At 40.4% G+C, this 16,716-nt stretch overlaps 1 protein-coding gene across 3 annotated transcripts in view; it reads left to right on the forward strand.

Moving 5' to 3' along the window:
• The window catches only part of AMPD3 (adenosine monophosphate deaminase 3), a 33,440-nt gene extending 18,784 nt beyond the window's left edge, over positions 1-14,656 (forward strand). For all 3 annotated transcript variants that reach the window (XM_048306576.1, XM_048306575.1, XM_048306574.1), the window contains exons 7-15: positions 844-1,038; positions 1,287-1,418; positions 2,319-2,482; positions 3,604-3,730; positions 4,475-4,638; positions 6,642-6,762; positions 8,668-8,841; positions 9,927-10,037; positions 10,961-14,656. In XM_048306576.1, the coding sequence (XP_048162533.1) occupies positions 844-1,038; positions 1,287-1,418; positions 2,319-2,482; positions 3,604-3,730; positions 4,475-4,638; positions 6,642-6,762; positions 8,668-8,841; positions 9,927-10,037; positions 10,961-11,137 (1,365 nt within the window). In that variant the 3' untranslated portion in view covers positions 11,138-14,656. The remainder of the gene's footprint in view (positions 1-843; positions 1,039-1,286; positions 1,419-2,318; positions 2,483-3,603; positions 3,731-4,474; positions 4,639-6,641; positions 6,763-8,667; positions 8,842-9,926; positions 10,038-10,960) is intronic.
• Positions 14,657-16,716: the final 2,060 nt, after the last annotated feature.

The raw sequence follows: 16,716 nt of genomic DNA on the forward strand, positions 1-16,716 counted from the left end.
TGTTACTAACGACTTACACATACTGAAGGGAAAACTTAAATGACAACCCACCCTCCAGGTCTCATGAGTTGTTTCTTTGGATTGTGTTCCAATAGAGGCTGCTCAGGTAGCAGTGCAAGCTTCTGAGCAAAAGCAGACCAGACCTGTGGAAACCATTTGTTTCTTGTCGGTATTTTTTTTTCGACAAAACCTGAAGGAGTACTCTCAGCCCTTCTGTGAATTTGCACTTTCCTTAGTGTGTGAAGAGATCTAAGAAAAGAGATCTGAGAAGTGTCAGCATTATGAGTTGCTGTATTATAATTAAACTTGGAAAAAATGGTGACAAAAATCTCTTGTGTATATTGTTCAGTTCTGCTGACCTAAGATGTTTCACATGGTTGAAATACAAAAATGAATTCTGCTTTTGGAAATGGCTGAGAATTCCAAGGCCCTTCAGCCAGTGACGATAGTTATAACCACAGTCTATAACTAGAGTGGCATTGTTGATTCATTAATGAAGTGAAAGGATACTAACGGATCAGAGTGTCCTTTAAGGAAGTATCAAATTTAATCTGAACCCAGGGTCAGTGATTGGCACTTTGAATGTATCTTGTTGAAAATTTTCCTATTTAAATAGGAAACTATTAATTGAGGGCTACTTTACTTACAGTTATGCTTATTGAACAATTCCACCAAAATCAAAATCTCAGCATTCTGAAACATTTTGATTTGCTTAGGCACTAATCCATTTGTTACTTAAGGAATATTCTAGAAGGCTTTAGTCCCTGTTGTCAGTGACATAGATACTTTGCTAATTAAGTTTATGTAGATGGATGATAAGCATGAATAACCTTTTGATTTCAGGTGGACACTCATATCCATGCTGCTGCCTGCATGAACCAGAAGCACTTACTGAGGTTTATTAAGCACACCTATCAAACGGAGCCTGACAGGATTGTTGCAGAGAAAAAAGGCAAGAAGATGACTTTAAAGCAAGTCTTCGAAAGCCTTCACATGGACCCCTATGACCTCACTGTAGACTCTTTAGATGTCCATGCAGTAAGTCTAGTAAAATGACAAAACAAATGGGAAAAAAGCTAAGTTTTCCAAGTGCAAAGTTCTAATTTCTACAATGTTTGCATGATAACTTACTAAATCAGAATTTGACTTCATGCAGTACAGTGCATGTTTGAAAGAAGTTACCACAGGATTTTTCTTTTCTGTGCCTTTTATTGCTAGGCAATGTAATTTGTAAACTATTTTCTGTTCTTAAAACCATGGTTATTTGGGTTTTTTCCCTCCTCCAGGGACGTCAAACATTTCATCGATTTGACAAATTCAATTCCAAGTACAATCCAGTTGGTGCCAGTGAGCTGAGGGACTTGTATTTGAAGACTGAGAACTATATTGGTGGTGAATATTTTGCTCGTATGGTCAAGGTAAATAAGTTTCAAGCTTTTCCAGCTGTAGAGAAATGAAGGTTTGTAATAGATTTGTGATGTCATAATTGTATTTAGAGCTTACACTGTGGTTAAGTGATTCCAAGTATTGGGCTTGCTCCAGCAATTCCTCAGAGGAAACCTCTGCTAAGCCAGCCCCTGCTGCTTTCTGAATAGTTTTATAAGTTAGAAACATACACATAAGCTGTATATGAGTTCAGAGCTGAGTTGTGGGCAGTTTCAAACTAATGGAGAGCAGATGAGGGTCAATTCACTGGTTTAATACTTTGTTAGGATTTAGTTGGCTACTGGTAGTTGCTAGGGAAGGAGGAGCTAGGGCAGTGCCTCTGCATAAATCTGCATCTGCACATGCATGCAACAGGCTTCAAATTAATTTCTTAGAACAAAAAAATTTGTAGTTTTTGTGATGTAGTAGATGTCAGCTCTTCTTGAATATACAGAAGTATTGTCTAAAATTAATTGCTGTAAAATCGCTTGCTACCACAGATTCTGGGTCAGATTCTCCATTGTTCTGCATATTTTATGTAGACATTTGCTCTAGTTTAAATAGTCTGATTCTGATTTATCAATCTTAAACTTAGGTCTGACAAAGATGTTAGTAATGACTGCACAAGAACATTGTCCTCTAAAAGGAGGTGTTAGAGTTATTGCTGGTTATATATACAGTTAAGTTATACTCACATATTGGAGAGAGCTTGCTAGGAGAATATTTAGATGCCTAAAATAAAACAGTGGATTGAAAGACAAGAGGTTCCCTTTATCTTTAAAGGGTGCCAATACAGTTATGTCTGCTCTGAGGAAAATGCAATGATAAATATATTTCTAGCTGTAAATGATCTCAGTATCCATATTAAAGCAAATATATTTATTACTTACTAGGAAGTAGCCCGTGAACTAGAAGAAAGTAAGTACCAGTACACAGAACCCCGCTTATCTGTTTATGGACGGTCTCCAGATGAATGGCTGAACTTGGCAAAATGGTTCATTAAGCATAAAGTTTATTCCCCTAATATGCGCTGGATAATTCAGGTTCCCAGAATCTAGTAAGTAATCAGGAGCTCTTGGTAATCTTAATAGTTTGAAATCATACCAATGACTTAATTTCTGATAATATTTAGATGGCTTCTATTTATAAGCAATAGCTTGGGAGATTTATTTTTTACCATTGGTGCAGTTTTCCTGACAGTCTGGGGGTGGAAGACAGGAGATGGGGATTGAATCTACTCTTTATGAAGCTATTCAAAACTACTGTGAATTATTTGTAAGTCTGAAACCAAAAATTACAACTGGGTGAAATCAAGCTGCATTCAAAAGCAAGTTAAAATACAATTTAGTAATGAAAATAAATCAACTCCTGAATTCCATGAAGGAGTAGAAAATGCTCTGTAAAACTGTTATCATCAAGATTAGTGACTAAATGACAGTGAACTTGGAAACAACCCAAGCTTGATGATTTCCCAGCTTGAATCCTTATCAGTTCTTAGTTTTTAAGCATCCTTTGGGACTTCATTTCTTTGTTTCCAATACTGTGTGTTGTAATACAGTGTCCCCTGATAATTTTGTCAGACTTAATAGCTGAGCTTCATGTTTTGAAATGTCGCAGTAGGAGTATCAGTAGAGAAGGAGCTGTCACAGTCACATATGCCCCCCAGAGTATGCTTTTCACTGGGGAGAAAGTTTCTCTAATTTCTTATGTAGCAATTTCTTAAATGCATGGCACAGTCAGCACTTTGAACAAGTCATGCACTTAGTGGCACATGGAAGTACCATCCCTTTTTCTGAAAGGCTCACTAAAGCATAGCATTCTACTTTCCTTTGGAGTAGTTACAACTTTAGGAAACAGAATCTTTTATGAGAGGTAGTTCCTTGTCTCCTGTTAGTACGTGGATATCTGCAAGGGAAAGGGTCACCGCTCTGAGGCAGCATCTACCCCTGCACGCTGTCTCTATTTTTGGAGCATGTGAGAGCTTCAGCAGAGCCTGGATGAAGCAGAGTGCTAGGCAGTGCAGGAAACAGAGCACAGAGACGATCTGCCCTGACAGAAACTTTGAAATTTCTGAATCCTGGTGGTACTGAAGCTCTAGAATGTACACAAATAACAGAAAGTACGAAAGTGAAGGACAATACAAGCTTATTAAAGAATGTGTCTATTTTTCCCCTTCAGTGACATATTTAGGTCTAAAAATATTCTGCCTAGTTTTGGGAAGATGTTGGAGAACATCTTTGTACCTTTGTTTGAAGCAACAATCAATCCCAAAGACCACAAAGAATTGCACCTATTCCTCAAATATGTAAGTATGTTTGGGTTTTCTGTCTCACATGAAATAGATCCTCTAGTACTCATATTTTATTTGGTCCACAGCTGTTCCCAGACACTAAAAAAAGCTTCCTTCTCCATAGATTGCTTGTATTATTGTTTCAAAGCCCTGACATACAATTTAATAAAAGTCTGACTGAGGTCCTGTTGTCAGATAAGCTGTTTATTTCCTCAGCAGCGCAGCACCTATTTATTTGTGCTTTCATTAATGACCAAAAATGTTTGCATGCTCTTGTGCATCATCAGCCAGGATGGGTACTTTGAGCTGCTTCTGGACTGGCCTCCAAGAAGGAGGCAGCTGAAAGGATGCATTGTTTAGATCCTGATGGATCTCAGGAGAGAAGTGGGGATGTAGCTGCTAGGACAAGGTTAACACAGCCATTTCTGAGTGTGCCCCGAAGCAGAACTCTGAGGTTTGCTGGGAGCCTCTTGCTTTCAGCTGCTTATCAAAGACAACAGATGAGTTCAAAGGATTACAGTCTGGATCTCAGGGAATCTTGCAGCTCTGTAAGCCCCTGCGGCATCCTGAAGGCTTTTGTGCACCTGGGCTTCCTGTTTGTCTCAGAAGAAGGGATGCAGAGCAGCAGGACTGCTAGGGTAGGGAGGGAAACAAAGGAAGAGGGACTGGATACTTTGTTCAAGCAAGTCCTGAAGCAAGAGTGACACTGAAGTTTGCTTCTAGAAAACCCTAATTGCTGTGAATTTCCTATCCCACCAGGTGACTGGCTTTGACAGTGTTGATGATGAATCCAAACACAGTGGCCATATGTTCTCTGACAAGAGCCTTAACCCTGACCTGTGGACCAGTGAGAAGAATCCCCCATATAGCTATTATTTGTATTATATGTATGTGAACATCATGTTGCTAAACAACCTTAGGAGGTAAGTAGATACTGCTCCCAGAAAATCAGTACCTTGGTCTCAGACTAAGTCAGTGTCTAGATTACAGATCTTCTGAAACAAGGGTTATTTTGAATTTTTTAAAGAGTTGTCACTTGAGATATTTTGAAAAAAATTACTACAGAACTAGTTCAAATGAAATACTCAGAAATTGTAGAGGCATCAGATTAGTATCTTGGTTTGGTATTTGTGTGTATTTTGGGGTTTTTTAACTCCTTAAAGCTGCATATATCAAACAAAACGTAAGAAGGAACCCCACAAAATTCACTTACTGACCTTTGCTTGGCTTCACAGTGGATTTCCAAGTACAATGTACCTGCCTCTTGGTGGCTTGCTATCTCCTGGTAATTTCAGAGACACAAAGTTCTGTTGTGACCCACTGCCTTAGGGGCTGCTGCATTCAGAGACAGACCAAGTAGGACACAATTACAAGCTGCACATCCAGCTAACTTCCTTTGGCAGGCTTATTGACTCACTCAGTTTTACTGCTTTTGAGACCAGCATCTGGGCAAGTCATGCAGGGAGTTATGTGACATCAGACTGCCAAAGCAGATTTTGGCATCAGGCTCAGGAAAGCCTGAAATTCAACATCAGGTTATGTTGCTAAATTTGCAGCTGACTCATTGAGTGACCTGCACAACTGACTCCAGCTGAGGCACAGTGAGGTTATCCATTGATATGACAGTGTCATCACTTACCCTCAAGGATTTGATTTATTTAGGTTGTTTTAGTTATTTAGAAAACGTTTGGGGATTTTCTTCTAGAACGTGCACAGATTTGTCATTTTACAATTTTATCCAAGTAAACATTTGGAATGTTATTTCTTCTCTCCCACTGCTACTTCAAGCATTAATGTCTCTATCATCCTGTTTGATCAAAACTCATAATACAAACACCCACCTTAAATTACCTTGTATGTGTAACAAACAGGCATAGTTGTTAGTTTTAATTCTGTAATGGAAAGGACACTCTACAGCAGATAAGTCATCCCTTTCTCCTGACTTCCTTTACGTTCTCTGCAGTCTACATGCTTTTTCTATTCCAAGGACAGATTCTGTCAGCACTTTCTTTTTTACCTCGAGATCATTTCAACCACTGTATTAAAATGCCCCCAGATAATCATTAAATATTCTTTACAGCTAAGTGAGATACTGACAGAATTCACCAATGAGTCACTACAACTGTGTCACCCTGTTCACCCTGTTAATCATACTGAGTACTTGAGTCAACACAGCCCTGACAAGACTGTTTTATATTTTTTGTAATATTAGCGAGGATGGATTACATCCTCACATCAGGAGAAATGTTACTAAATTTCCACCCTAGAATTGCCTTATATTTTAGCACTCCTTGTTGAAATTGTGTTTTAAACATCTCCAGATACTTGTGGGACATTTGTCTGAACTGAGTAACAGGGTCCATTATAACCTCAAACCCAGCATCACTTTTAATGTAGATGATAACATAATTCTAGAAATTACAGTGTGAACTCTGGTGTAGTAACTAACATTCCTGCTTCTGAGGGTGTGGTTTTATGCTACACTTACCCTGGTGAGATGGCAGGCTCTCATCACACTAGTACTGTTAGCTAACTCTTGGCAACGTGCTTCCCCTTCCTCATTTTGAACCAGGAATTCTGCAGCCACGGGTTGCATGGGTTTACTGAATTTTCCATCTGTCAGTTCACTCCACTTAAATCCATTCAGTAGCTGTTCACCCAGTGGGGTGAAAATTGCTGAATGAGGTGTTCTGGGGAGGAAAGAAGATACAAATATGTCTGGTGGTAGAAGGGGCTTCGGTAGCGGGACGCACCCTTTTGACAGCAGCCCACGACAGGTAGGCCTGATTAGATGTCACATCAAAGTGTAGGAGAATGTGTAACTTGATTTTCTTCTTTTTAAATTCACATATTAATGACAGTTATATACCAAAGAGATAAAGAACAGTGCCTTTTTTTCAGAGTAACTTGCTTTTTATCTCCTCAGGGAAAGAGGCATGTGCACTTTCCTGTTTCGACCTCACTGTGGAGAAGCTGGGTCTATCACACACCTTGTTTCTGCCTTTCTGACAGCAGACAACATCTCTCATGGATTGCTCCTGAAGAAGGTATTGCTTGGTTGCTCCTCAACTAATCATTGTGTGCTCAAACATCTGTCACTGGTTCGAACTGCAGGCATCAAACTGACTTTTATCTGAGCAGCCCAAAATTAATTTTGGGCTGCCCCATTAATTCATTTTCTTAGCAAGGCACAAGTAACTCTTCAGTTTGGTCAGAAACTCCAGCCAGACCACCCCAACACCAGAACACGTTGGGGTGTTGGAGGGACTCCAGAGGAGGCCGTGAGCACCTCTGGTGAAGCACCTCTCCTCTGAGGAAAGGCTGAGAGCATAGGGGTTGTGCAGCCTGGAAAAGTGAAGGCTCCAGGGAGACCTTCTAGCACCTTCCAGTACCTAAACAGGGGTTACAAGAGAGCTGGAGAGGGGCTTTTGCAAGGGCAGGTAGTGACAGAACAAGGGAGAGGTGATAGAGGGTAGGTTTAGATTAGATATTGGGAAGAAGTTCTTTACTGTGAGAGTGGTGAGGCACTGGCACAGGTTGCCCAGAAGCTGTGGATGTCCCATCACTGGAAGTGTTCAAGGCCAGGTTGGATGCGGCTTTGAGCCACCTGGTCTAGTGAAAGATGTCCCTGCCCATGGCTGGGGGTTGGAACCAGATGATCTTTAAGGCCCTTTCCAAACCAAATTATTTAATGTTCAATGAAATAAATAAGCTCAACTGAACTTCCTATTCTTAAGCTACAAAAAGACAGCTTTGTCTTCACAGGGAAGATCAGATATGTTCAGATATGTCAAAGACCTGGCAGCACCTGTTTTTGGTACTCCAAGCACAGCTACTTGTTACTACTCCCTGGTTTAGTCCCAGAAGAACTTAAGGAAAGCTCTCATTTTTTCTCTATGGGGATAAAGATCATTTTCTCAGATTGGCATTTCTGTACTTCAGGGTTCATTCAGAAGTTCTTTAAGGGTTTGATTATTTTGATCAAGAAATGCAACATAGCTGTTTGACACAACAATATTTTAGACAGAACTCAATTGTTATGACAGAACAAATGTTATAATTCCTATCACATCAGTTACTAAGAACCATCACTCAACCCCATCTCCAGGGCACTGTTTCATAATTAAAATAATTGGTCAGTGGGTGGCAGACTTGTACTTAGTTCCCTGTAATCTTTCAGGAGTTCCCTTATAAGTGAGATTTTTCTGGTTAATGCTGGAAAATTCTCTGTATTTTTCAATATAACCAAGAACAAAGAAAAAATCTGCCTAAAATCATGTCTGATACTATGCTCACAAGTAGTAATTCCCAAAATTAGACCCAGACAGAGTAGCAGTAAAGCAGAGTGTGACCAAAGAATTCTCCTCTTCACTGTCTCCTGCGTGGCCTGGTGTGATAAGATGGCATAACAGGTACTAATAATAGTAACAGTAATAAAGGTACTTGTTAGGTTCACAGGTTGGCTGAGGCAAAATAGTAATAAAGATGAGGCGATCACAGATAATTTCTATTATGTACAACAGCAACACATGACTTCTCATAAATTAAAACTCCTTTTGCTGCTAAAATTTACCTATTGGACTGCAGCTTTGGAAATAAAAAATTGTTTAGCAGTTCTTGCCCATCTGTTTTCTGTGAAGGTATGCAGCTGGTATCAAATGCAGTGCCCATAATGGTCATATATACTTACTAATCTACAGTAATATTAGTCACCTTATTTTTATAAAGATGACACCTATATTTAAGAATGTAAATTATTTTTATAAGAATCAGTAAGATTTAAAATTCAGACTTTTAAATATTTTGTAGAGAAGTCATGGTTTAATGTCAACCTAAGTTTTTTGGTCTTAGTCTTCCCTCTGTAGTGCTGTTTCCATTTTATCCAAGGGAAATCGTGCTCTTTTTCATTATCCCATAGTACCATTAAATGCTGACTGTGTTTTGTTTTGCAGAGCCCTGTCCTCCAGTATCTTTATTATCTTGCACAAATACCCATTGCTATGTCCCCACTTAGTAACAACAGCCTATTCCTGGAGTACTCAAAAAATCCACTACGGGAATTTCTCCATAAGGGACTGCACATCTCCCTCTCCACAGATGATCCTATGCAGTTTCATTATACAAAGGTAGGAATCGCAAAAAGCCCTGGCTTTGAATTTGGCAACAGCACCACACGGGTCCAGACTGACCTGAAAGCTGTTTTATTTCATTGCTTAGGACATAGTGTCATGTCTTTCAGTCACTTCATTCATTCTCCCTCCTCATTCTCTGTCTACTACTCACTGTTAGGCTTCGGAAGGAAATGTCTGATTTCCTAATTATGTTTCTTTTGTACTCTTGCCTCTCCAGTGTTGGCTGTTGAAGTATAAAATGAAGGATGAGGCTGAAGGGAGGTTTGAGCCTTCATAAACAATCCTCTAGAGTGCCAGGAAAGTCCAGTTTCCTTACTCTAATAAGTCTGGGGAAGTACATTATAAAAACACGATGTGGAATCTCAAGATGACATATGAGCTGCTTGCCCAGTGAGCTGAAACAGATTCCTGCCCTTGGGTGGCCTGGCAGGACAGGAGTGCCTGGTCACTGGCTGTGATGCCCTCGTTTGTGGCTGGCACCGATTTGAGCCATGCTGTGCCCAGAGGGGCCCATCCATTGCTCAGCTGCGTGTCCCAGGACAAGCCGAGCTCTGCTGGCCTTGCCCCGGGCTGGCTGCTGGCCGGGACACGGAGCTGCTGCTGGCTGGAGCATGGATGCAGTCACATGGAGTGTGGAGGATCCTCCTCTGGGACAGCCCACTGGGGCCACACCCGCCCGCCTGATGCGGGAGGGCCAGAGCAAGAAATTGCCCTGCTACCTGTCCATGTGCACATTCACTCAAGCTTTACAACTGAGTGCTCCAGGGTGTTTGTGTACCCTGGGGGCTCCTTTGCAATTGCCTAGGAAATGCCTCCAAGGATCTGGACTGCAGGCTGCAATTTCTTAGACTAAGCTAACTGGATACCCAGTGCCTTATTAATTATTAACCAGTAGTCCTTGGGAAATTTGAAATAAACAATTCTTTTCATAGTGATTGTGATTTTTAAAGTTTTAAACTTCTAATTTTTCACAGCTGTCTAAAGAGCATGTATAAAATCCTTAATTAGTAATGAGTACATATCCCCATTTATATCTTATTTACATATAATTTAATATTAAATGTATTTTGGTGCTGCAGGAAGCTCTCATGGAAGAATATGCTATTGCAGCTCAGGTGTGGAAACTAAGTACCTGTGACTTGTGTGAAATAGCAAGAAACAGCGTTCTACAGAGCGGATTGTCAGATAAGGTAAGTATGTCTGGAAAACCTCTTTTGTGAATATTAGGGCAAGTAGGAACCCAGAAGTCAATAGTCTGAACACTGAATAGCAGATGCTTAGTGACGTATTTGTGCACATCCCTGTCCTCTTTTCCAGAAATAGTCAAAACTATCTGCTATGCAGTCTGACATTACAAGTAAAGTATTAACATTACTTTTCCTCATTAGCTTTGTTTTGGAATTCTCAAAATACGTAGAGACACCAGATGCCTGTTTATACTCAGCTCTCCTTCCAGTTACAAACTTAATTATTTTGGTGATATCCCTCTGCCAGTGATTTTCTACATCGTGTCTTAGCATTAAGTAAAAATAAACAGCCTGGCATAAGCAAGGCATGTTTTTGCTTAAAAGGGAGTACTACAGAAAATATTCTTGTTTAGATAGGCAGTCAGATTAAATTCCCTTTTGGCCTTAAAATTCTATATAGCCAGAACTAGGACTTACTTTAGATCATCCTCTCTTCTATGTCACTTTTGAACAATTCTTTGAAGGAACTGGTATGTGAAGGGGCTTCATGAGTATATTCTGTTGTTTCTTCCAATATTTCCTAGGGACAACTACTCATTTTCCTCTTGTGCAACATTTAACTGACAAAAGAGACCTAAGCCTCTTTTTGCCCTCTCACATGCAAGATACAGCAAGGAAGGCTGAACACTAACACAGAGGGTTTTAGCAAGCCAGACTGAGTGCAGTTTTGAGTGATTGTATGGATAAACTTTGACCTTAAAATCTCCTAAACTGGTTAAGACTCTGAGGAAGAGTTCAATGCCCAGCTGGTTGAAACTGCTCTTTTCACTTGTACTGGACTCATTCAACTAACAAACACTTACTTCTGCAATAAATCAAAATAGTTGAACTGACTTCTTCCTTTTCATGTTTAATCCCATTCACAGGAAAAACAGAAATTCCTAGGGGTGAATTATTGCAAGGAAGGGCCTGAAGGAAATGACATTCGAAAGACAAATGTTGCCCAGATCCGGATGGCCTTCAGGTACGAGACTCTGTGCAATGAACTCAGCTTCCTGGCTGATGCCATGAGAACAGAAGATATTTCTACTCTGTCCAAGTAGTTACAAACTCAGAGAAACCAGAACATGTCCCTCCTGAGCAGGATAAAATGCAAATTGACATCAAATCATCTGTCTTTGATGCTACCAAGACATAGCTGAACAGTACAAAGGGAGTGTCTGTGGAAGGTAAACAGCATTTGCCATCACCTGTTACTTCATTATTCTTGTTGCAAACATTTTGGTTTCTACGAACATTAGGCTTTTTAAGATTGCTGTAAATACTAAATGCAAACTCAGAATCATGTACTATTTGTTTCATACTGTCTTAACTGTGCCCTGCAGTGTAGCCTGGGAAACCAGAGAGAATATCTGTAATGCATCTGTGCTATGCACCTGAGGATCCTGCAGATGCTGACAGCACACGCCCACCTGGTTTGGTCCTGCAAGTCTCAGTACCAGTCATGGCTTTTAACACTTTTAAGTTTAACCCTTTATTCATTAGCAGTTTCTATGGGGTGCAGAATTTTGAGGCTGCCCTTTTATTCTGGAAGGTGTTCTGACACCGTTTTTAACTCAATGTTTCAGCAGTTATATTGGAAAACAAGAAAAACCAACATCGGGTAATCTTGTTCAATAACTAATTAATTCCTGTTGTTCTGTAGTGTGTCAGTGAAGAACAACAAACGAATGCTTTTTAATCTAGCAAGTGGAAAACATGGTGTCAAAATCGCTATAAAACATTGTAATGAGTCTAATTATATCATGAATATTTTGCCTTGAAAGCTGAGAACACTTTTTTTATTGCTTTGTAATGGGAATATGTGGATATGCCCATTCAAATTACTTAGAAATTTATGCAGATAATTCTGGTTGCGTATAAAGAGAAATTTTTTACTTGAAAAAGGGAAGTGTTCTTATGAATCAGTGGTAGAAATGCCAGACCTGATTCTGGTCCTACTTCTGACATATTTTTACACATTTGTTTTAGTCTGTATTTTAGTCTACTACAGCTGAATGGGAAGTCAAGCTGTCTATTTATACAGAAGCCAGCCCACTTGAAATCTGTCATTTCAAATCATGGTATGTTATGTTAAACTATTTATTTAGGAGGAAGTGGTTAGTACAATACAGCTACTGGAGTATTTATCACTTTCAATCTTCTTTGTATTTCATCATCCTTATGACACGGTACTACTCCTTCAGAGAGGATTAAAGGTAATAACATAATGGCATCTTTGTATTGTAGAAGCTGCACAGAGTTTCACACCAAAAAAGACTCGAGGCCAGGGGCAGCAGAGGGTGTGGATGCCTGTGAGTCCAGCACTGCACTACTCAATTCAAAGGCCTACAGTCCCTAAGGCAGGGTCTGAACCCAGGGTTAGATCCCTGGCTCTCTTAATATCCTGCATAGGGATCCTGGGCTTCTTCAAACAGGCATTCAGCATTAATGCATAAAAAGAAAATAACTGATACTGGCCCATCAAGTCTCACCTGACCTTGAACCCTGCATGTTGTGCTCCATCAGATGTCTTGTGCCACTTGTATTTCCTAGGCCAGGCCCTTCTCCTGGAGCTTGGGCACCTACAGCCTTCCTTTCAAGAGCTCTTCAGGTCTCACTTTCCCTTGCAAATGCAGCCAAAAGTGGCAGTGGTGACACCACCAGTACCAAACAACCCATTAATGGCATAAATGTATAGAGGCATTGAAGACTCTCTCCTCAGGCTGTGGCAGTTTAAAGAGATACCTACAAGGGCACTTTTTTTAATGTTCCTGCTGTCCTGAATGGAGATTGCAAGGAAATGGCACTAAAGTAGGGGAAGAAGGAATTCCTTATCACCTCCTACAGCTGTGCAGCCTTGCAAGAACCCCCCGAGAGAGAGAGCTAAACCTAAAGATGTAGGAAGCAGCCTGGAATTAAGGCTGCTCCAAGGGAATTAAGGCACAAGAGGGAGAGTTCTGGCCATCCACTCACCATCACAGTTAGCCAGTGTCATGCAGAGGGCGCTGCAGTGATTGCAGAGGTTTTTCATCCAAAACCAGGGCTGCAGGCAGGTGGTGAGAATTTGACTTTAGCTCTTTAGTGCCCCAGCCAAATATCTGCTATGTGCCAGATTTTGTATTCCTTGTACCCCTAAAAATCATGTGAGACCACGGTATGCTGCCCAGCTGAACGAGAATAAAATTGTTCTGTGTCAGCAGCCCCTGTCAGCCTCACTGTTAGGAACTTTAGCAGCTCATAGAATGCAGTCTCAGAATTGGTGTCATTTGCTTAGGAGTCTGAAAAAGTGGTTTAAGCTGTTTAGCTGCCTCAAATGCAAGTGTCTTGTTTCCATCGGTACAACTTCCTAATAAACTGTTACCAACAGTACACTGTTTGTGATAAACATCTGCATCCAGGCTAAGTAAGCAACGTGCTTGGTATGAAGAATTTCAATTGTAAGTATTTCCATCTGATAAACCTTGCTTTACTTGGGTTGTTTCACCTGAAGGTCGCTATTAGTGCTGCTTTTGTTGTCACTTACATTTCTTATTTAGTTTCCTTAAAATTATACCGAATTTGTGTATGTTTAGTACCTTTTCAGCTTTCCTTACCTCAGGTTCTAATAGATCTGTAGCTGTTATTGAAAAAAAAACTGGATTTGAATATTCAGTGAATGGACAGTAATTGGGATTCTAACAATAGCCACAGTAACACATAAGTGGTCATGACTACAAGTTCTGCTTTCTGTGCTTTCTTGTGTGCTGCTTTTAAGGGGAAATTGGGCTTATAGTATTATATTTGGGGAAATACTAACAGACATCCTTTCAAGCTTCCACTACTACATTTCTCCTGGTCATCCTTTAATTAGACAAATGTTACTGAATCCCAAGCTCAGTTCTTAAGCTTTGCCTTGTTTTCTTCTTTTTAAGTTGCACTTTTGTGCTCATGTGAGGCTGTTCAGAGCAGCCTTGTGGGCTCAGGCTGTGGCTGGAATGAAGAAGTAGATCCAGCATGAGTTACTGCTGTACACAGGGACACCAGTGCAGGACAGGGCAGTGGCTGATCCCCCCAGCTGCGCTGAGGTCAAACCTGGTTAGAACACAGCTGGTTTGACTCAGGGCTTGGAAGAACATCACTGCAGGTGGCTATTGGGTAAGCACTGCTGCAGCATGGAAGAATATTCTACTTTCTCTTGGCTTCATTAGGAGACAGGTTCAAATGTTATTCAAGCCTTCCTTAAATCTGTTGGTTAAAAAGCATTTTATACTTTCAATGTGAAATGATTAATTATGGCTATTTGATGTTTACAACCCATCTACCTGAACAATTTCTGTTCTGTTACTTTAGCAAACTTAAGGCATTTGCTCTGCTAGTGGAGAATACATTTTTTTTCACAGCCCAGAGCCACCTTACTGTCTCCTATCATTGTTCTTTATGTGTGGCTAAACCTTTCTATTCTCTTTGCCTAGTTAAAATCCAAGTCTGAAAAGGTGTCTGTAGAAACTGCTTTTTCTTTCTGTGCCTGGGTTACATGATGTTTATCTTTTGCCTCTTGTGGAAGCATTAAACATTACATTAATAAATGAACTGTAAAAGAATATGGTTACCAGTTTTGTGTGTACCTCTCAAAAAAATTGTACCTCCTCCAAGTCTCCACATTTAAGTAGAACTAAAACCCCGTGCAATTAAACTGACTAAACCTAAATAAAGCACAAAAACTGAAAAAAAACCCAGTGGAGATAGAGAAGACAGTAAGCACTATTTAGGAGAAGGGCTAAAGGCTTATCTGGCTTAAACCAACTGAGTGTCAATGAAAACAAACCATTCCGACCTGGCCTAAAGTTCTGAAAGTGAAATTGCACTGCTGTCCCCGCTGTCGCTTGGTGCCCACCCTGCTTCCCTGCTCTTCCAAGTTGGGCACCAGGGCAGAGCATGCAGCAGCTCCTCCTGATCGTGGAGCCTCATCTGGATATTGAGCTGAGAGTCAAGACACCCAGCCTGGGAGCAGGAAAGCAGTCCTGACACTCAGGGCAGAGCAGTTTAAGTTGTACTGTGATTCCATGAGCATGCACAGCAGCTTTATCTGACAAAACCCAACCAAGAAGCCAACAAGTGACAGATTTAAATAAATAGTATCAACACAGACATCCTGCTACAGTCACCATGACTTTTGAGGAAAAGCTTAACACAAAATACTTCAGTAAGAAAGGGAGTCAAGATTTTTAGATGAAGATTAAATCATCATCTCTTTCAGTACACAAACTCTTTATTTCTGTACAGGAGCAGTACTGGTGAAGCACAAGAGTACAGGTTCATCTGTAACTGAGGAATGTGCCTTTCTCCCCCACACCCCTGAAAGCAGTAAACACCACTGTTAAACAGCACAGAGAACAGTCCATATAATAGCAAGACACCAACACCACTAATTCATTCATCATTGACCATGACTAACAGGGACTGTCTCACATAAAAAGTCATTTTTGAAGATCTATTAAAATGGGTCAGAACCACATCAGCATGGAAGCACAGACTCTTGTACCAAACTCCTACCTTCTTACACATGCAAATTTCCAAAGTGCAGGTTTCCCACTACTTTTAAGCTTACTTTGTGGAAACACCTTGCATTTTTAAATAGCACTTTGAACCAAAGAAGAGTGCTTATTTAATCATGTAGTGGGTCATATTCTTCATTCCAGGAGACACACACTGTGCAAAGTTCTATCCAAGTTCACAAAACTGGTAATTCCTTTTAATATAAACCTACAAACCCCATGCCCAGTGTTTACTATTTGAGTTTTGACGGGTTAGTGAGGTAAGTAAAGATCTGCTAATGAACATCTTGGCAGCTGTGTTGTCCCATCCCTCATAGATGTAACATTGCTGGCTCACAGCAGAACGTTACCTGGTGATCGCACACTGCAGTCACTGGAAAAGCACACAGCCCCATCCCACCTAATTCCAGTGACACATCCCAGCAGGAAAGGTCTCAGTCCTTAAAGAGTATTGCTGTATGATAAATTCTAGGCCTTGGAATCAAACATCTGAAGAAAGGACAGTTAACAAAAATTCAGTTTTGAAATGACTCATGTTCAAGACACTCATAAAGCAGAGTTCTGTTCACCCACTCAGGTGAGGATAAAATCTTTGGCAAGTTAACTTCAAGGATGATTTAACAACAGAAAACCGAAGAAAATACTTAATTACTGTCACATTACTTCCACTACAGAGTGTGTGTGAATACAAAATTAAAGCATTATGTATATGCAGTGTAAGGATTAAGGCCAGCCAGGTTAACCTACAGCTCCTACTTATATCAAACATCCTTAGGGCTTCCTCAGAGGGCTGTTCTTCCAGGATTCAGCTGGATGCAAATCACAAAGAACCACAGCCAAGATGTTCCTTCCAAAAATAATGGATTTGGCACATCCCCTCTACAGGGATTGAACAGCTCAGTTCAAACCCATACACAGAGATCTCAGTGGTTGTCCTGGTTTCCAGAACTGGAAAGAGTATGGATTAGAAAACCTTTCTAATTAGTTACAGAATTTTCTTTAAAGGAAAGAAAAGGAAGTTAAATACACCATTTCCCATGAAAAAAAGAACCATGCCCACTACATTGATATGGGGCTCAAACTTGAAACCTAGTAAATACAAATAA

The sequence above is a fragment of the Corvus hawaiiensis genome, chromosome 6, assembly GCF_020740725.1.
Source record: "Corvus hawaiiensis isolate bCorHaw1 chromosome 6, bCorHaw1.pri.cur, whole genome shotgun sequence".
Taxonomy (NCBI): domain Eukaryota; kingdom Metazoa; phylum Chordata; class Aves; order Passeriformes; family Corvidae; genus Corvus; species Corvus hawaiiensis.